Source organism: Ursus maritimus, unplaced genomic scaffold, assembly GCF_017311325.1.
Source record: "Ursus maritimus isolate PB19 unplaced genomic scaffold, ASM1731132v1 scaffold_35, whole genome shotgun sequence".
In the NCBI taxonomy this organism is placed as follows: Eukaryota; Metazoa; Chordata; class Mammalia; order Carnivora; family Ursidae; genus Ursus; species Ursus maritimus.
The window spans coordinates 23,552,763-23,573,390 of record NW_024426119.1 but is presented as its reverse complement, the minus strand read 5'-3'; the positions used below and the strand labels follow the sequence as shown (position 1 = coordinate 23,573,390).

The window sequence follows — 20,628 nt, the reverse complement described above, 5'->3', positions numbered from 1 at the left end:
GAGAATTGGTCTCCTTAGAAGAGGACAAATCCGGACAGAACCTGTGGCTGAAAGGTTTGAGAAATGCTACTTTTCAAAAAGCTGTGTATGGATGTGCTTATAGTTGAAGGAGTGAAAGGAAACAGAGTCAATCCCAGTGAAGAATAATTTGGCATGTTAGAAAGAACGCAGTAATAAATGCAACTCAGAACACTGAGAACAAAAATGGAAAGTTAAAATCAGAAATCAAATTCTGGATCTTTTTCCCAAAAACATCTGGGATGCCTTTATGGAGAAACTAGAATAAATGCAAACAATACATCAGCAAGTAAATTAAACCTTTATTATGTATTTCTCATTGTGCATGTAATAGACACTTTTTCGTAAGGGCAAGAATTGGCTTAAAATACATTCTCTCATATTTACTAAGTCCCTTGCTCAAGTAATTCTAAGAATTATTATTACTGCCTTAGAGATAGATAACTAGATGATTAACAAAAGAGAATATTAGAATATATTGCTAAGGAAATTCTGTGTGGACATGGAAGATGCGAAATGGAAGCAATTAAGCTTTTATTATATCTGATTCCTCTAGTGTTCTTCTCCACATCATCTTCCCATTATTATCATCAATTCATGCAGCCATTTAATATAGGAGAGAGGGGAATTGAAAGAATTAAAGGAGAGGCACACATAAAATTTTACGCCATCCTACTAATATAACATAATAAAAACTTTTAAAAAATTGTTTTACGCCAACCTAAAAGGGAAGAATGAGCACATCCTTAGAAGACTTTCATTTACTTAAAAGACAAATGGAAGCAAAGACTGGGGTCTCATAAAATTCAGTCTGAAGTTGGAAATTGTACCCCACTGTCCTATTCCCAACTACTGCTGTGTAAAGGAGCCCACCCACATTTTCTCAGAATTGTTTATTAAAATCATATGGACACTGAGGGTGGGAAGCATTTCTTGTATAGTAAAGATCACAAAGAGCAAATAAAGCTTGTGATTGGTAAAAGCTGAGATACTGACAGACCCCAGTTTTGTGCTAAAAATTTCTGTTTCTTAGGCATACATACACACACAAAGCAGCAGAGAATACACCTAAGGGGTTTTTAAGCATTTGTTTAAATATATCTATAGATGCTGATTCACACATCTCTTGTTTCCCTCATAGTCACAGATCTTGAAAGAATTTCTGTACTCAGCAGCCTGTTTCCTTAGCTCCTAATCATTACTCAACCTAGTTTCAGATCCAGTGTTATCATCAATACCCTGTATGCCTTCTTTGACCTATCAACAGCCACTGACACATTGACTATTCCACCCTTTTGAAACACACTCTTCCTTTAGCTTCGGTATTACAAAGTTCTCCTGCTTTTCCTCCTACCTCTTTGTTAACTGCTTCTTTGTCTTCCACGATGCTCACCCTTCTCTACCCAGCCACTAAACACCAGGATTCCTTCACACTCATTCATGTGTAGCCCATCTTCTCTTCTTCGGAATCCACCTTCCCTGGGAAATCTCATTTAAGACCACAACTCCAATTACCGTCTATAGACCAAATGTAAATCTCCAGCTTAGACTGCTCCTCTGAGATCTAAACCCATACATTTAATTGCCTCTATGGCATCTTCACCTGGATTCTTCTAAATCTCCTCAAGCAGCCCTGGTCCAGCCCAGCTTGTGATCCTCCCCCAGGCTTCCTTATGTCAGTGAATGGCACCACCATCCATCCAGTTGTGAAAGCTGAGAGAAGCCTAGGAGTTTAGTCTATCTCCATGACTCCCCCCCTAGCCCAAAGTACCATCAACCTCTCAACTGGACTATGGTAAAAGCCTGGTTACTTTGTCTCCCTGCATCCACTCTACTCCCAACTTTAATGAATATTTTTCTCTTCCCCAAACCCAATGACATACTCTTTCAAGGACCTGCTATTTACCAACTTTACAAATACCACGGGCAGTAATGAGTTTTTCAGATTTCTCTCTCTCACACACACACACACACACACGTTTGAAAAACTTAACAGTGGCTTCCCAGTGTTCTTAAAAGATAAAGACCAAAGTTCTGGATACAGACCACAAGGTTTTACATGGTCCAGATCCTATCCACATCTCCAGTCGCATGTCTATCCATATCCTCCATGTTCTCCATACTCCCCACTGGTCTTCTTAAATTTTTTTTACCTCACCATTCTCAGTCCTGCCACAGGGCCTTTGTCCACCATGTGACTTTTAACTAGCTTGCTCTTTCTCTTCATATTCCTCCATTATATACTCTTGTGAGTCCATGTTCTTTTTTTTCAGAGCACTTATCTCCGTTTGAAGTTATATATTCATTACAACAATTATCTGAGATTAAGTTCTCTTGCTCTTACCAGAGTCAAAACCACGAGTGAATGGACTGCGTTTGTCTTTGTTCACATTCTTAATCAGAAATGAATAAGAAGTATAGTGCTTGCCACATAGTAGGCACTCAATAAATAACTGTTTAATGAATTTATTAAGTACTTGTTATGTTTTAGGTAACGTGCATATGTGCTTTTCATCTATTATCTCAATTAATGCTTGAAACAATCCAATTAATTAGGTATTATCCTTAATTCACTAATAATGAAACAAGCTTAAAGTATTTAAGTACTTGCCGGAGATTTCTTGTTTAGTAATAACAGAACCAGAATTCAAACCCAGATATATCTAACTCGGAAGCTCTTTGCTCTTCACCACTAGTTTTAAAACATACGAAATACTCCGTTAATTCATTGACTCATTCAATCAATGTGTATTTAAGACTATGACTCATTCAGATTCCAAACAGGAAATAGATGACGCATTGAACAAGGACAACTGGAGAAAAAAATTTTTTTTCTAAAGGGACTCTTCACAAAAGTGGGGGTGGGGGTGGGGGTGTAGGGGAAGCAAAAGGTTCATGCACTAACCAAAGACTTAGAAGCAATCAGGATGTTCTCTATCTAAGCTAGAAGGGAGTGATTACTGGACCCTAAAGGACAGTACAGAGTCTGCAACCTTTAAGAAAGCTGACTTTAGGTTGAGGGACCCAGCCAGCCTGAAGTGAACAGGGTGGAAGTCTGGGGGAATAAATACCTTACCTCAATCTTCTTTCTCCCTTTCTTTCCATGGTCCTTAATGATAGAGCCTAACTAGAAGCCAAAATTCAAGGAAACCTATTAGTGTAAACCATACAAATCAGCCTCCCAAGGCAGAAAGAAGTTGGGGAGGGGGGAAGGTGACAGTATATTAGGAGGGGCAAATGGAAGACATCCAGCAAAAAGCTCTGCTGTGCACCAACATGGTGCTGACTGCCATGGATTCCTTAAATGAATTAGACTCGTCCACTCAGACACAAGACTTCCTCCTCTCTCGAGTGAAAGAAAAGCTATTACCAGGGAGGCACAGCCTAGCTGTTAATGTATATTCGAGCCTCAGAAATTATAGATTTGTAAAGTGAACGATGTCTGTGTCAACTATATTCCTTACACAATCCTTAGTGATAGTTATAACCAGAGTACTATAGAAAGAATAGTTCATAATTAATTTTGGATAACTTTCATAAGATCTAAGTGTTCACCTGGGAACTAGGTCCCCAAATTAGAGGTCTTCAGATTCGGGAGTTCTGAGACACTCATCTGTTCAAATCTGGCATTGACCAAACCAACCATTCCTCTGCCTGTCACTACTCTAGCTAAGCTTTCTATGAACATTCATGCCCGGACTAAAGTCAACGCAGGCATTCTCTGCTTTACAAGTATCTGCTTCATGAAGAACATCCAATCTATACACAAAAAGAAGAGGCTATTCCCCCACTCCCACCTGCCGAGATCCAAAGAGCAGTATATTAAACCAATGCTCAGTCTATGGGGCAGGCAGTGCGCTCGGAATTGACGCTGGATGGTAGAAGCAGGGAAGGAAGGAAAGTGACATTTGTCAAGGATCCTCTGCCTTTTGCATTGTCCCCCCGAGCCTTTACAGTGACTCTCTAATGTACTCATTATCCCCATGTCACAGAAGAAACTAAAGCTTAAGTAACTGAGGCTTAACATCCTGCAGCTGGTAAACAAATCTGCACCCAGCTCTGTCCAATCTTAATTCTGTGAGCTTTCTGTTATACTTCTTGGGGGGAGCCCTGTCCAATTTACCACCCCTTCTGTGTAGGCACATTTCCCCAGAGCGAAACGTATGAAGGAAAACTTGGCCCCTGAGTGGCTCACACAGCTGTCCTAGCATAACATGCTGTAATTGAACCATAGTCCTGAATGAGTCATTCCAAACAAGTTCACAAAAATGCAAACAAAACGCTGGGCTGCAGCCCATTCCTAGGAGGAAGCCCCCCAACTTCTATGATGACGGGGAGCAAACCAGAAGGGCCCTTCCCACTAAAGGACCTTCAAGAAGTCTCCCCCTCATTATGTGGGAAGATAAAGGGAGGGTAATGTATAAGCCTAGCTCTTTTTCTTAATGCAAGAAAGATGCAAGTAAGAACATATGTGCTCACAGGTTTATTTCCCTAACGAATTAAAGCATCTGATGAGTGAATTATGAAAGCAGATTCGTCCCCAGATAAAAGCCCATATACTGCCATACTTCTAGGGATTTCTCAAGTCCTTACAATGGCAATACCCCAAGCAGCGAGAGCCTTGCTAACACCCACAGCTGAGAGTATTTAGGAGGAATCGGGAGGACTTTTCTAGGTTTGGAACACATTTGAGTCTTTAATAAACATTTGTTGTTGTTGAGGAAAGTCAGTTAGGAAAAACATTCCAATTTTGATTGCACATATAGTCAACAGGCCCAAAAACACATCTTAACTTGATGTCATAATAAACAGGATTTTTAAAAATCAACGGCTGGCAATGGAAGCCATGAGTACAATTTGAGTGGCTTTATGTAATGGAGCTACTGTAAGCTTCCCTAACAGGAGAATGCCACCTTGGGCCTGTAGACATAAAGTCAAGACAGGACAAGTGGCCAGCAGGAAGAGTAAGAGGCACTTTCCCTCCCAGCCTGCCTGTCTCCCACGCCCACACCTCCATCATGCACAGTCTTTCCAGGCCCCACTGTCCTGCTGACAAATAGTAGAAGAAGCTACAGAGTATAAACAGAAATGATTGCAGGATCTCCAAGAAAGCTCTTCCAAAAGGACTGCTTGACCTCTGCAAACTACAAACAACAGCGGAGCGGGGCGGGGGGGGGTGTGCTTCTTTCACACTCTTCCCCCACTTTAAAGGCAAGTAGATTAATATATACAATGAGGGGAATGACTGAGATGAAGTTAAAGAAAGAGAAACTAAACAGTATCCAGCACCCACTGAGCAATTAAAGCCCAAGCACCCCTTGAGTTCATGATGCCAGTGGTTCCTCACACAGGGCACTCCCCCTCCCCCCCCCCACTACTCCCAGGGGAGTGGGGGTGCCCTCTGCAGCCAACCCAAAGCAGCACCTTGTATGGAACAAAAGCACCTTCCTCATCCAACCTGGAGAGGTGCAGGCTGCCCACGCACACCTCAGGACGGGCTCCCCCGTAACCAACACGGGGCAGTCAGCTGTACCTGCAAAAATAACCATTCCAAAACACCAGCTGGTGTTTCTCAGGATGCAGCCCCTCAGGATTATATTCTCGTTGTTGAGGGAGTGCTTGCTGTCCTTCCAGGAGAGAACTCCGGTGAATTTATCTAATTTGTTGTTAGGCGCCTCACAGACGACAATCCCTGTAAAATAAAAATAAAGATAAAAAAACAAAACGAAAACCTGTTTATGACTCACTTCAAATTCTCTTTAGCAGTCCACCCTACTGTGTTACCATCCTCCTACTAATACACAGGATATTTTTATCCTTCTCTTTTAGACAGTGCAATGCTATGTATACAAGACTGTCCTAGGAAAAATAAGCTTGGTGGTGGTGGGGAGAGGGGGTGGGGGTACAAAGACGGAAATCTATCAAGTGTTTTAAACACAGCTTTCTGCACTTTCCAAGTAAGAATAGAAACTTTGAGAGCCGTGGATTTTTTTGCTTAAATAAAAATCTCTCCCCTCTACTTCTAGTTGGTGACAATGATTTCTGAAAACAAAGCAGGGACTGTCCTACAAGTTTTCCTTCCTCTGTCTCTTTTTACTTACTGTGAACTTTCACACAGGTTAAGATGGCATGCTTCCAGCTTCACAACCAAAGTTAATCAGGTCTTTCTAGGCTCATTATCAGAATCTTGAGGGATCCTATGATGTCCCACCCCCAAAAAAGCTGGGCCTTGTTTGCCACATGTGCCTGAGAATGCATGTGATTCCTTTCAGCTGTTCTATGCTTCTTATCTTGATTAGATGCAGAGTTCTGGGGACCCTCAAAGCTACCATATAACTTGTCCCAACCTGGCCAGAAGACATTTCTTGTTTGTTTTTTTTAATTCCAGGCCCATTCCAAACCAAGGGTGTGCCCATTCCAAATCAATAAATCAATTCGTTCCATGATTTCAATAATAAAATATACTTTCAGGGTGGGGGTTCTTTTGACAGAAAAAGAAACCAGAAATAATCTTGCAGGGACCCTGTCACAACATCTAACTATTAGATTAAATACATTTGCATTACAAATGGTTGGGGTTAAACTTTTATAAGAAACGAGTACCAAGACTTCAGAGACAGAAGGAGAGATGAAGGAAAAGAGGGAAGGAATGAAAAAAGAAGGTAATGGATGGATCCAAATGGGTTCAAACCCAACTCAGGGGTGAAGATTAGTACCTCTCAAGAACAATAAAAATACACGGATTTAACCAAAGCCAAGAAGGTAGGTTAGAACATACAAAGTGGCATTCGAAAAATTAAAAAGGAAGTCTTCAGCACTGCTTGAAGGGAAAGGAGACCAGCCCAGCCTAGAAGATCTCTGTAGTACCGTCACACCACTCACCGAGCACCTGAACTTAGAGGCTTAGACAGACACCCCTCCTTCCTACAATGAGATCTTTTCCTTTTCAAGTTCTCAGAGGTGACAACCAGACAGCTAACATTGCATCTTGCGTGAAAAACACAAAAACAAAAACCAGAAAGGAGTGAAGGACTCAGGCCCTCAGGACTGCTTTTTCCAAATTCCATTTTCCTTTCCCCAGTTATAACAAAATTGCTGCCTAAACAGCCCCAACTCAACAGCATTCACTGGCAGCTTCCCAGACACCCACCGCTAAATGAGAATGCTGGCAAGAGGAGGTGGGCAAGGCTAGATAACCCGCACAAAGTAATTTTTTTATACAAAGGGATGTGGCTAAATTCTGGTTGCTCCCATTATGGCCTATCACTAATATTAAAAAGTAAATTGAGACTCATTTCAGCCGGCCCAGGTTGTTTGGACAATTAGGTTGCAGAGAGGGGATTGTTTTCTAAACTCTGAGAATTCATTATCTTTTTCTTCTTGACCAATTAAGTTTCATTCCTAAATTTTGTAGAACCTTGAATTGTGTATCACCAGCAAAACCTACAAAAAATATCGGTGACAGCAACCCTTAAAACTTATTCCAGTTTCTGACCCAAGACTCAATTTCTCAAGTCTTCAAAGTTGGCCACCAAAAAATAAATAAATAAATAAAAATGTGTTTTCTGCAAAAACAACACGATACACAATCCCTGCCAAAAGGAATATAAAAAACAGGCTCGTTTGGTCATTTTTATTGTCACAAGCAGCCACTGACATGGAGACAAATACAGCCTTGAACATGTTGGCTCACTCCTCCCTAGCCTCAAGGCTCATCCACTTCTGGCCTGACACCAAGGGTGTGGTTCTAGACAGGAACAGGCAGTAAGGCCAAGGGGTTCTGCCTAAGCTCTTGAAGGCCAAGCCCCAATTCAGCCTCTCTCAAAGAGTGTGGTCCCACTGATTTCAGTACTAAATACAGAGCCTGGTCAAAACAAAACGGAGGGGGCGGAGGGGACAAAGCCAAACTACATTTTTTGTCTTCAGAAGTGCTCAGCTCCAGAAAAAAAAAAAAAAAAAAGAAGTGCTCAGCTTCCCCTTTCTTAGCCTTGTTAGCATCAAACACTTCCAAACTTCTTTTCTTCCCTTTTCCAAAAAAGGATGACTGGTTTCCTCTGAAGGGAGCACTGTATTCATTTCTGTATCCCCATAACTTACCATACTGCCTACACAACACATATCTGTTGGAGAGATAGAAAAAAATCATATGGCTTCAAAAAAGAGGTTGGGAAATGAGAAGGGTGCTAGAGTAGATCTAAGATGAATGAAAGAAGTGTCTATTTCCATGGTAATAATGATAAAGAGGATTGGAAGACCTAATAGCCTAGCCCCCCTGGGGGGCTAAGGTTGGCCTAACTCTAAAGAGATACAACTAGATCTGGGGACTAAAGTGGGAAACCTAAAGTGCATTAGAAACAACCAAATATATACCCTAACCATAAAGCATAATAATGAGTAGGGAAAACCTTAGGACTCTTCTTCCTTTTGCTAATAATATCAGAGAAGAGTTAGAGGCAGTAAACAGTCAGTTTGACAATGGATGAGAAAACAGTGGGGGGAAAAATAGCATTTTCTCTCAGGTAGTTGTTCACTGAAAACATGACTTTGTGCTCTCAACATCTTGAATGGGCAATAAAACAACTGGGAAAAAATCATGTCAATAATGAAATAGAAACATAATCAAATGAGCAGACATGAAAGCAGATAGCAATTTACCCAGTTCGCAATCACGCAGGAATGTTCTAGGTCCATCCTAAACAAAATCCACAAGATATCATTCTCAACCTCCCTCCGCACTCTTAACTGAGTCCTCTGGGTTGTTGGTTAATTACCATCCTAATAACCTTCTTGAACAACAGCATTTACCTCAAGGTGAAAATCTACAGTTTACCATGAAAATGGAACTCAGTACCCAATACTCCATGATTTTCCAGAGAAGCCGGCTTTCTTTCTTTCTGTATATTATTATTGGCAGTATTTCTTGATTATCTGCACTGCAACTCTTTAATAAGACAAATTATCTATTGAATAAGACATCATCATTGCCGTTCAAGAGTTTCTCCAGCCAAGAGTTTCTCAGAGTTTAGGAGACTGCCCACTACTGTTGCTCTAATGATGTGATAAACGTATTTTTTTTTCTTAGGAAGAAGAATGTCACCTTCCTATTTTCTAAAGCTTCTTGGTTCTTCGATCTTCAAGCCTCAGCCACCCATCATTGCTATCATAATGGCCAAATAAATACCAGCAATAAAGAGGGAAGTTATTGGTTGGGCTGTGCTTTTGTCCAGGTGAATGGGAAATTATCCAACACGTAAAAAGTCACAAGATGCTAATCAAGCCTTTTTTTTAACCAAAAAGAAATGTTTGTTTTTGTGTGTTTGAATTACACACATGCTATTCTTTAGAAAGGACCACAAAATATACAAAGATTCCTGAAATAAAGAGTCAACCCTTCCCTGGTTCAGAACTCAGTATTAAGAGTCATACAAAATATGTAAACTTGTCATAAGTTACAAAAAAAAAAAAAAAAGACAGATCTTAGTCCAGTCAGTAACAATATGCAACAGATTCTAAAAACACATTTGGACAATTTCTAGGGCTTTCCCCAAGGCATAAAAATGTCCAGTTTACAAATGAATAATTGACAACTATTCCAGTTACTCATTTATAAAAAGCTTTTCAATTTCCATAAGACTTTAACATGAAAAATCAAGGCCCACTCTATTTTCATACTTGTTATAATGTCAGATCAAGTTATTTTTTCTTACAAAATTTAATGGACAATATATCAATTATTTTCCGATGTTTTCAATGTATGAAAATATCTATGTAGAATTTTTTAAAATCACTAGATATACCTACCAAAACTCAAAACTATCTTGCATGTGGTGTTCTCTACATTTGGCCAACTCTTCTATAAACTCTGGTCAGGGATCCTGACATTCAAGATCACTGAGAACATTGCTGCTTTTTAAAAATATGATGATGTCATCTAAGTCCTGGAGGACTTGATCTCTGGTAACTAATTTTGTACCTTTAGATTTAGAGTATTCTTAAAATGTATTTCTCATCCTGATTAGGAGCTAAGTTGTCATGCTAATTCCCCTACCTTTCCAATGTTTTTTTTTTTTTAAAGATTTTATTTATTTATTTGACAGAGAGAGAGACAGCCAGCGAGAGAGGGAACACAAGCAGGGGGAGTGGGAGAGGAAGAAGCAGGCTCCCAGCGGAGGAGCCCGATGCGGAACTCGATCCCAGGACTCCGGGATCATGCCCTGGGCTGAAGGCAGACGCTTAACGACTGAGCCACCCAGGAGCCCCCAATGCTGTCTTTCTTCTTGTAGTTTACAGCCTCTTGTGGGCTTCCATGGAATAGGCTTTGCCAGCAGTCTTGGGTTCATATTCTGGCTCCTTCACTTAGTAACTATGTGGCATTAGAAAAAGCAATCTGAGCCTGATTCCTTGCCCATAAATTGGAGGCAGTAATGATCTCTTCCTCTCAGGGCTATAAGGATTTAATAAGATTATGTGTGTAGTTACTTGGCACAATGCCTGGTGTCAACGTCATGTCGAAGTCCTGAGAACTTCAGGAATGAGCACTTATTCAAGTCTATCTTCTCTGTTGGGCTATAAGCTCTATGAAAGCAAGATCTTGGTCTGACTTATTAACCACTGTATCTGCAGGCTTAGGAAATCCCTTGTCATTGTGTTAAATATACATTTACTGAGTAAATGAACAGGTGACTGAGAGAATGAATGAAAGAAAAGAAAGAATGCAAGCCCGAAGGCGGCCACTAGCAAGACACCATCCTTAGGTTTGGGTGCAAAAATGGGAAGGCAGGAAGACTTACAAGAGATATCCTAAGGCCCTAGCCATCTGTTTTGGGCCTGGTGTCCCCAGTGGGGACTTCTCTAGGAATAGCAGTGGGAAACTGAGGTCTTCAAATACTTGGAAGATGTGCAGTTGTGACTCAAGGACAAGAAACTGTAGTTTGGTGCTAGAGAAAGTGTTTTGGCTAAGTCTCAGAAGAAAAACCACATGGTAACTAGAAGCAAAAATAATACCATACCCAGATTTGCCCAGAAGTCACAAGCTAAAAGATATACTTAGCCCAGACAGAGCATGGGAAAGGGCGTGCCTCACATGTCTGTCTCATCTATTAGACCGTATGCCACAGCTAGTCAAATGTACACAACGTTGATACCGTGCTTTTAGTTTAAACTAAAGGATGCAGTATGTGGTTTTAATTCCCATGACTCAAGAAAGTTTTTCTAGTCACCAGAGGAAAACCTGAAATCTACTGATAACCCATTATGACAAAGGTGGACAGAGAAGACCAAAAAAAAAAAAGGGAGTAGGAAAAGAATGGAGGAGCAAACGGATCAAAAGAAACCAGATAATACGTGTGGAGATATTTTATAATCCTACATACTTTGTACTGTATCTTGTCCCTAAGACTTGGTAAGCTAATTAATATGAACAGAATGATGGGAAGAGAAAAGATAAAGAATCACAGAAAAAGAGACAATGCATGTACAGAGCTAACATAAGCTAACAAACAATGGAAGAGGAAGATGAAAACAATAAGAAAGAAGGCCAAAAGGGAGGAAAGGAAGAAGAGAAATGGTGCAATGGGCACAGAAATGTGTGTATGTAACGTACAGTGTGTGACTGTGCATGTCAGAGAGTCAGGGAGACACTGAAATGAACATGCCTAAGCTAGGGCTTAGAAGAAACAGCATTCATGGGAAGGATTTAGTGTTTACTAACTGTCTCATCTCTTTCAAGACTCTCCATGCCACATCTTGCATCACCCTCCTGGGCTTTAAATTTGGCTGCTAACAGGGGAAATCTAATTTGTATATTGTATCTAATTTATTTCCCCTTAATCCCTCTATTTATTCCAAGATGCTTTCTTGGAAACGGGAAATCATATTTTAATAAAATTAAACCTGTAAAATACCATATTGCCTTAAACTTTAAGGTAGATTGAAATTCAACCCAAAATTTAAGAATGAAAGAGTAAATTCGGCAAAAATCTGGTTCTTAGCCCAGAAGTGTACCAGTCTTATGAATCTGGCATTACATGTTTTCTTAGAACTGACCACAGTTTAAGTATAAATGATTTTTAAAAAGAGAAGACTTGTGTTGCCTTTGAGAAAACAATCACATGTTAGAGATTTGGTGAGTTACCTACGCTCTGTGAAGCAAATTCAAGCTACATATAGTAATAATTATGAACACACTCTAAAAATAAACTGTATGAGTTATTTAAAAAGATTATTTTTATATATAAGCACGTTCCTTAACCTTTCAGGAGACACCATCTGTGAGATGTTCTAGGTGAGGAAATGTTTTCTTGCCTCAGTCTGAGCACTGTATTGGCCTGAATTTTGGACTTCTGTGTTAAATTTTGTTTAAAAAAGGATTCTGAAGTAAACTCATTATAAAACCACCACAAGATGAACCTTCTCTCAGCCACCTGCCCTCTAAGAGGAGGGGAACCAGCTCTCATGCTTTATCCTGCAAGTTCCCATCAGGAAGCTTCTGTCTCAGCCCATCCTTCCACCCACCATTCCCAATCCCTTTACCTTAGGTCCTTCCTTTGCTCTTAGCTGTCTTTTTGGGGACTGATATTGATCCTGCCCCCTAATCTCTGGCATTTGCAACCATTTATTCATGCATTGAACAAGTATTTCTTGAGCACCTACTATGCATTGTTCTAGGAACTTGCTATACATCAGTGAGATCCCTGTGCAGTTTACATTGCAGCAAGTAGAGATGGACAATAAACAATAAACTTAGAAAATAAGCAAGTTATAGAGTATGCCAGATGGTGATATGTGCTATGAGAAAAAAAAAAAGCTGAACAGGATAGAGGGGATTGAGAGTAAGAGGAGTCACAGGATTCTTGGCCCTATTCCTGCAGTTGCACATAAGAAATCAACCTAAATCCAGCCTGGACCTTGATACCCTATCCTGGCATTGAACTATGATTAGAGTTCTTAGAGAATACTAAAGACAGGTAGCCCCCAACAAATATCCCTACTTGTTATTTCCCAGCCTCCCTGCAGTTAGGCCAGGCCCATGTGGCTCCCACTGGCCAGTGAAATGTGAGAGGAAGAAGCAGTTAAAAGTCAGCACGTCTCTTTCAGCTAGTCCTTGCTCTAGTGTGTTAACCTTAGAGGCCATTAGTCGAGGCACCATGGATCTAAGACGGAAAAGGCTGCTTGACCTAACATTAGAATGTGACATGAGCAAGAAATAAACTTCTACTGTTTACACCACCAAGATTTCAGGGTTGTCTGAACTGAATCCCAGTATAGGGTATCTTTGCCAATATCTAAGAAAGAAAGTGAACTGGGTAATTGTAACAATCATTTTCTGCTTTTTTATGATAAAGGAAACTAAAAAGCATGAATTTTTACTTCCTCGTAGATTGAAAGAGGAATAAGGGTCCAATTCTGCCAGGAAAAAAATGAGTAATGGGAAATTATATTTAGGTTGCCCTTTTAGGACCCCATAAATATTCTATGAAACATTTTAAGCAAGTGTTTTGATTCATGAACACAATTTACTTTTCTTGGATTCATATAACAATAAAATTTCACTGAAAAAATTACTTAGTAGAAAATGTGTAATTTGTTTTACTCTAATCAAAATATTTCTTGGGCCATTCAAAGGTTCCTGGCTATTCCCCTAACTTAAATCCCAAACTAGAGGAATATTGTTTTCTATAAACACTTATTATAGCAGCACTCATTTAAGAGAGATTAAAATATTAACAGAATCCAGACAGAGTTTATAAGCAAATGCACAGCACAGGCAATATAAACTCTAAGCTGTGCATTGGGGAAATTTTATAATATAAATTTGCCTGTGCTTTAACTCATTGGATCATGCTAAGACCCTTGACCACATTTTCCTTTAGTGGACTCAAAAGAAAACATTCTGGACGACAATCTCGAACTTGAAGATTTGTTAATAATTACAACCAATCTATACGTAAATATTGATATTAAAGGCCAGACATACAAATGTGTAAAACAAGAGATCACTGAGCAATGGGAGGAAGACCCCAAAGATTCTCCCAAAGCCTGCCATGGTGCCTGCAGTCCTGCCATTAATGGTTCTTTCCTTTGACTCTTGAAGGATTTGTTTCTCTGTGACAGCTTTAACAGAAAAGAACGAGACATAGCTGGAACAGGACAGGCAGAAATGGTTCCCCATGCTGCAGAGAAGGGACTGGGTTGAATGGTGTGAAGATGGTGATAAGGAAACCAAGGTCTAAAATAGGGTGACTGACGATTCAATCAGAATGTTCTTCCTGAATACCTACTACCTTTAAGACATCATACCTGGCATTACGCAAGACACAGAAATATATGAGGCTGCTTTATTGTCTTGGCAAAGTTTGCAATCTAGTATTTGGTCTTTGTTATGGAGCCAGAGAATGGATGGATGGTTAGACCTGGCGCTAGAAATATAAGTGTGGCCTGAGTTCATGCTCGGCAAATCTGCACAGGACCCCCAGGGAGGCCAAGGTCAGGCAAGGAAAGGATGAGATCTACAGAAGAGGAAACAAGGATGAAATGAACAATGAATTTATAAAGCCACTATCCCCTTGGTAACATTTTTACTCTTTAGCGTGAGAAGAGATTACAGGCTTTGATGCCTGCAGAATTTTATGTCCTTCCACCAAATAAAAAGAAACATGAATTGGATTTCAGATAATTAGTTATATTACTTTTTGGTTTTGAGGTTTTTGTTTGTCTGTTTTAAACACTTACCATCAAATTTTGCAAGTCGGCTAAAGTCTGCTCCAAGTTCTGAGGTAACTGATAGTGCGTGGCGGACTTTAAGGTTCGTTTCCCTGTGAAATTAATTGACACGACATGAATTTTTATATGGAACAGCCCAACAGCATCTTACATAAAGTAATCAGGCAGGTGCAGCACGTGCAAAATCCAACACAAGAACTTCAAGAAACTTCCTTCAAATGTCATTCACACCTCTCCGTAAAGTGAACTCAGTAAAATGGACAGGGCTTTTCATGCTCCTAAGATTTGGCATTCCACACATGGCACATCTGTGTAACAACACAGTAATCTGTTCTGTTATTTGAAAGAACAGAGGACATAATAAATATGGTTTCATTCGAACCTACTCAGACATCATGCATGAGTTACAAAACTTATTAGGAATGGGAACACAGTTGCCAAATAAAGGAGGCCAGTATCACTCTGGAGTCTACTATCTACATAGGAATTTTACTTGTAAAAGATGGTCATGGCTAATTTCACAGTAGCTGAAATTCAAATGGGAAAGGGAATACAGCTTTCTTTCTCATGGAGAACCAAGCCAAAAATCCTGTAAGCCTGGGATCATACAACCAGACAGTAACTCAGCAGGTCACAGTGAACTGGTCATCTTTCAGGCAGAACCACACATACATTGGACAGATGGCCCTGTGGTATTCATGAAATGACCAGTTGTGAGGATTCTATGGCCATTACTCACATCTTGCATACAAGGGCTTGTCACGATGGTTTTCTCACTGAGTTCAACCTAATTCTCTTCTAGTGTAGCTTAACATCATCTGTCAGAGTTCTTTTATGGAAGTGTTTAGCAGTGAGTTCATTCAGTCAACAAATATTGATCGAATACATACCATAGTCACCCATGAGATTCAGTGTTGCCCCACAAGGGTTACTGTTCTCTTGAGGGAAACAAGTGGTAGGTAAAAAAGCAAATATCACCATTTGGAAGTACATGACAACCATGAAATAACTGAATTTAGAGAACTGAGAAGCAGGTCCTTGAGAGGGGATTTAATCTAAACTTCCCGTAAATGAGTCTCAATGATGGTAAGACAACATGAAATCGATCCAAGGAATACACCTTGGTGAAATGAGTTTCTGCAGGAAACAGTAAATTGGATATATAATTAAAGTTACTTTGCTTAAAAGTAATCTCATCAATCACTTATTGCCACATCTATCAATTCCTAGGATGCAGGAACGTGTAGGGGTTGTGATACTCAAGAATTTCATAACTGAGGCAGAAATTGAGCTGTGAGATAGTGGCGTTGAGGCTAAAGGACCAATGTGTCCATTCACTGAAACAAACGTCAAATAATTGGAGCAGTCAGTGACCCCAGCTGGGCCAGACAGCCCTCATTCCCTAACCCAGCTCTACACATCATGTCATTCAGCAAGGTTCATCATCACTTTAGGTTACTTCCTCAGAATTCTCTCCAATATCTCACTTCCATCTTCAGATGTGGAAACTAAAAGGGAAGAATAATCACACATAGACCTTACTGATTAAAAAAAAATTTTGCCGAGACTCCTGATCAATATCTCGTGTCATGCCATACTCTTCCTTAACATGTTTCGGTATCTTGAATTCAAACTTCAAAATGATTTTCAGCATAAGAAATAACACAAAAGAGCCTGTGTACCCTTTACTCAGTTCCCCCTCATGGTAACACTGGCAAAACTATATCACAGTGTCACAACATCACAACTGAAACTGACACAGTCAAGATGGGGAACATTTCCATCACAAGGATTTTTTAGGTTACACTTTGTAGACACACCCGCTTCCCTGCCTCCTCCAACCCATCTTTAATTCCTGGCAACCACTGATCTGTGGTCTCTTTCTACAGTTTTGCCATTTCAAGAAGGTTATATAAGTAGAATCATATAGTATGTGACCTTTGGGGATTGGCTTTTTTACTCAACATAATTCTCTGAAGATTCGCCTGGCTTATTGTATGTATCAATAGTTCATTCTTTTTTTTTTTTGCTCGATAGTGTTCCATGATATGGATATGCCATAGTTTGTTCAACCTGTTAAAGGACATATAAGTTGTTTTTTTAATTTGTGGATGTAACACATAAAGCTGCCATGAACATCTGTGTACAAGTTCGTGTGTAAACATAAGTCTTCATTTCTGTGAGATAAATGCCCATGAGTGAAACTGCTGGGTTGTCTGGCAGCTGCGTGTTTAGTTTTTTAAGAAACTGCCAAATTATTTTCCAGGGTGATTGTAGTATTTTACATTCCCATCAGCAATGTGTGAGTGATTCTGTTTCTCCACATCCTTGTCAGCGTTTGGACTTGTCACTATTTTTAAGTTAAGCCATTCTGATAGGTATGGTATGTCCTGACATCTCATTGTGGTTTGACTTTTTTGTCCCTAACAGCTACTGATGTCGAACATCTTTTTATGTGCTTATGTGCCATCTGCATGTCATCTCTGCTGAAATGTCCCTTCATATCATTTGCAAATTTTCTAATTGGATTGTGTTTTTAAGATTGAGTTTTGAGCATTTTTCATACGTTCAAGATAAAAATCCTTTGTCAGATAGATGGTTTGCAAATATTTTCTCCTAGTCTGTAGCTTATTTTTCATCCTCCTTAATAAGGTCTTTTGCACAGCAACAATTTTTAATTTGATGAAGTGTGGTTTATCAAATTATCCTCTTATGAATTATGCTTTTTGTGTCGAGTCTAAAAACTCTTTGACTAGCCCTAGATCTTGGAAGATTTTCTCCTATCTTTTCCCCTAAAACTTTTACAGTTTTACGTTTTACATTTGAATTCAGTTCCCTTAATAGTTACAGGCCTATTCAAATTGTCTATTTCATATTGAGTCAATCGTGGTAGTTTGTTTTTTGATGAAGTGGCCTATTTCATATAAGTTATTAAATGTATGGGTATAAAGTTGCTTGTAGGATTTTCTAATCCTTCTGATATCTTCAGGAGCTATCGTAATATTCCCTGGTTCATTCATGATATCGTTATTTTGTGTCTTTTTTTTCTTTTTCAGTCTTCCTGGGGTTTATCAAATTTATTGATGTTTTCAAAGAATCAGCTCTTTGTTTTGATTTTTCTTTTCTTTTTTTTTTCTGTTTTCAAGTTCATTAATCTCTGCTTGTGTCTTTACCTCCTTCCTTCTGCCTCTTTGGGTTTATGCTGTTATTTTCTAGGTTCCTGAGATGGGATATTGGATTATTGATTTGAGACTCTTTTTCTTTTCAAATATGTGCATCCAGTGCCATAAATTTCCCTCTAAGCACTATTTTAGGTTCCGCCCAAACCAAGGGTAAGATCACCCAGGTCATACTCCATTTCAATAGCCTAGTAGAACAATGATTTGGGAGGCGGTGGTTAAAACCAGGGGCTTTTCTGTCAGACTATCAGGTCTGAGTACTGGCTTCACTTTTGAGAGGTTTCAGGTAAATTACTTAGTATCTCTAAGCCTTGTCATCTGTATAATGGGGCTTATGCACTACCTATATCAGAATTAAATGATAAAATTCATCTAAAGAACGTATAGGACCTTTCAAATGTAAACATTCAATAAAAGTTTTTATGCCAAATTGAATCCACGGAAACAGAACTGCAATATTGTCTATAAATAAATTTCTCAATTAACATTAATGTCAAAACTCCATTTCCCTCTTCTTTCTCCATCTTCATTTGACCCAGTTCCAAAAGATTTCCTTCTCAAGTAATTCCTCAGAGACTCATCAATACTCCTCTAAAATACTCCTTAGAGGATCAAATGAAATTTTAAAAAGGAAAAAACTAAAGCAAAACAAAACCCTTCTAAGGAATATGAGTAAAGAGTCCTATACAATAATTCACACAGACATGTTCAATTCACTGTTTTGGAAAGAAAATAAATTCAAGAGAAAAAGAGCTTTCAAAAGAGCCACAAATTAATTAACAAATGGAATTTGCAAGTTAGGCTCTTACTTGTTCCAAGAAAATTAAATGAAGAATAAGGTTTAGGTTGAGTCCTGCTCCTGAAGCTGTTACTGCTAAATTAAAAACCATTCTAAATAATCATTCTAACTTTAGTGACTTACCCGTCAAGCTCAGCAGTTTCAATATAACAGAGGCCATGTGGCTCACTACTGGATAGGAGAAGCAGATCAGCCTATTAAAAAAAAAAAAATCATAAAGAATACACGAGAACGGAAGACTGGTTGAAACCCTTCCATGTTGTATCACCCCTACTTACTAATGAGCCAGGAGAGCCTTAGGGGAAAAAAAAAAAGTGAGAAAGGTAAAATCCTGTTCCACCTCTCAGCCATATATGCCCCAAATCAAACCTTCCCTCTCCTTCCCTGTCCTGGCTGGGCCCACCCCTTGAACACCAGAATACAAGCAAGGGCAGGGGATACCATTTAAATTAATAGCCACTTAACTTACTTTTCTTTTTTTTTTGCAAGAAATAGATAAAATTCTACATTCTTGTTTGATAATTACTAATGGAAAATATAAAACTTCCACCAATAAGTGAGATAATCGTTTCCATACACATACTTTAATTCCCTAGTACTATGATTTAAGAGTAGGGAGCAGGCAAAGCTGATGGGGAAAAGACAGAAGTAGGAGGAAATTGGAAACCACAGAAAAAAATAAAGCAGGCAAGGAAATTTTAAAAAGAGAAAAATTAAAAGAAAAAAAAATAAAAACGTAAGAAAAAGATGATGAGGTGTAAGGAAGGGAAAAGAGAAAATAGAACAGGGGTTAAGCAAGAGGCAAGAAAGAACAGAAAATGCTCTAAAAGACAGCGGAAAACATTCAGAAACCAAGCTGTGGGTCTTACACAGAGATAAAATCATTCCGTTCAGCTGTCTATTTGAGCTTCGGAAAGGACCTATCACAATTCAGTTTTAGAATTCTGGCTGCCTCCTATATTGGGGAACTGTTTATTTCAAATTTCACTTTAAAATAAGGGTTTTTATGAGATTCTGAAAGATCTGAAGATCTAAAATGGACTAAAATTTTAGCAATTTATTTTGACACATTCCCTAACGATTATGTAGCTCTGTTTTGAATGTACGATTGGCATTTCAAACTGTGAAATTTTCTTACCTTTGTTTTTTAAATTAGAATTGCCCCATTCTCAAGTCCCAGAGATTAAATTTAGAATCAATCTACTCATTTCATTGTCTTAAGCTTTTAAATTTCCAACTCAAATACAGGTAGGGAAGGGGAGAGAGGTATGTACATGTGTGTGTTTAGTTTTGTCTGAATTATGACAAAACAGAATTGAAAAACAACTCAGTGACAATCCCCTCAAGGAATAAATGGGTTTATATATCAAGACTCTTCCTCGACTCTAATAAAAGTCACAGAAGCCTGAGGAGGCAAAATTATTTTCTGACTAGTCACAATGTGACTACAGCAAGCCCACTATAGAGAGAACATATAAAGAGTTGTACACAATTCTTGAGCCAAAAATTACCGACTTTGATTTTAAAAAGGAAAGAATGTTTTTAAAAATTCACCATCGTCTTACTTCTCCCATTGAAATTTCAGTGGCTATGATGCTTTTTGGGTCTCTGCCTCTCCTCCCCTGAGCTTCATAGGATCATTTTAAACAAAATCCAAAATTCTCTAATTCTTCTCCTCTGTGATTGAAAATAGTTATGAAGTACAGAGAAAGATCCCAATTTATACCTAGAGTTGCTTTTCTTCTAAACTCTGCACAGTACAGATGATGTTCTCTTTAGTATTGATGTTCTCTCTTTAGTTTTGCTGTTACTCTTTAGTATTGAGCTTAGCTGCTCAACACTTAGGGGTCTGGTAGACAAAGGGAGGATTCGTTGTACACTGCCGGCTCAGAACACGTGACTGAGGCACCA

The 20,628-nt window shown here is 39.1% G+C and overlaps 1 protein-coding gene across 1 annotated transcript in view; it reads right to left on the bottom strand.

Annotated features, from left to right (window-relative positions):
- The window catches only part of ATP8B4 (ATPase phospholipid transporting 8B4 (putative)), a 208,033-nt gene that overhangs the window by 89,586 nt on the left and 97,819 nt on the right, over positions 1 to 20,628 (bottom strand). The window contains 3 exon segments of the mRNA XM_008705952.2: positions 5,552 to 5,710; positions 14,749 to 14,831; positions 18,841 to 18,911. Of these exon segments, the coding sequence (XP_008704174.2) occupies positions 5,552 to 5,710; positions 14,749 to 14,831; positions 18,841 to 18,911 (313 nt within the window).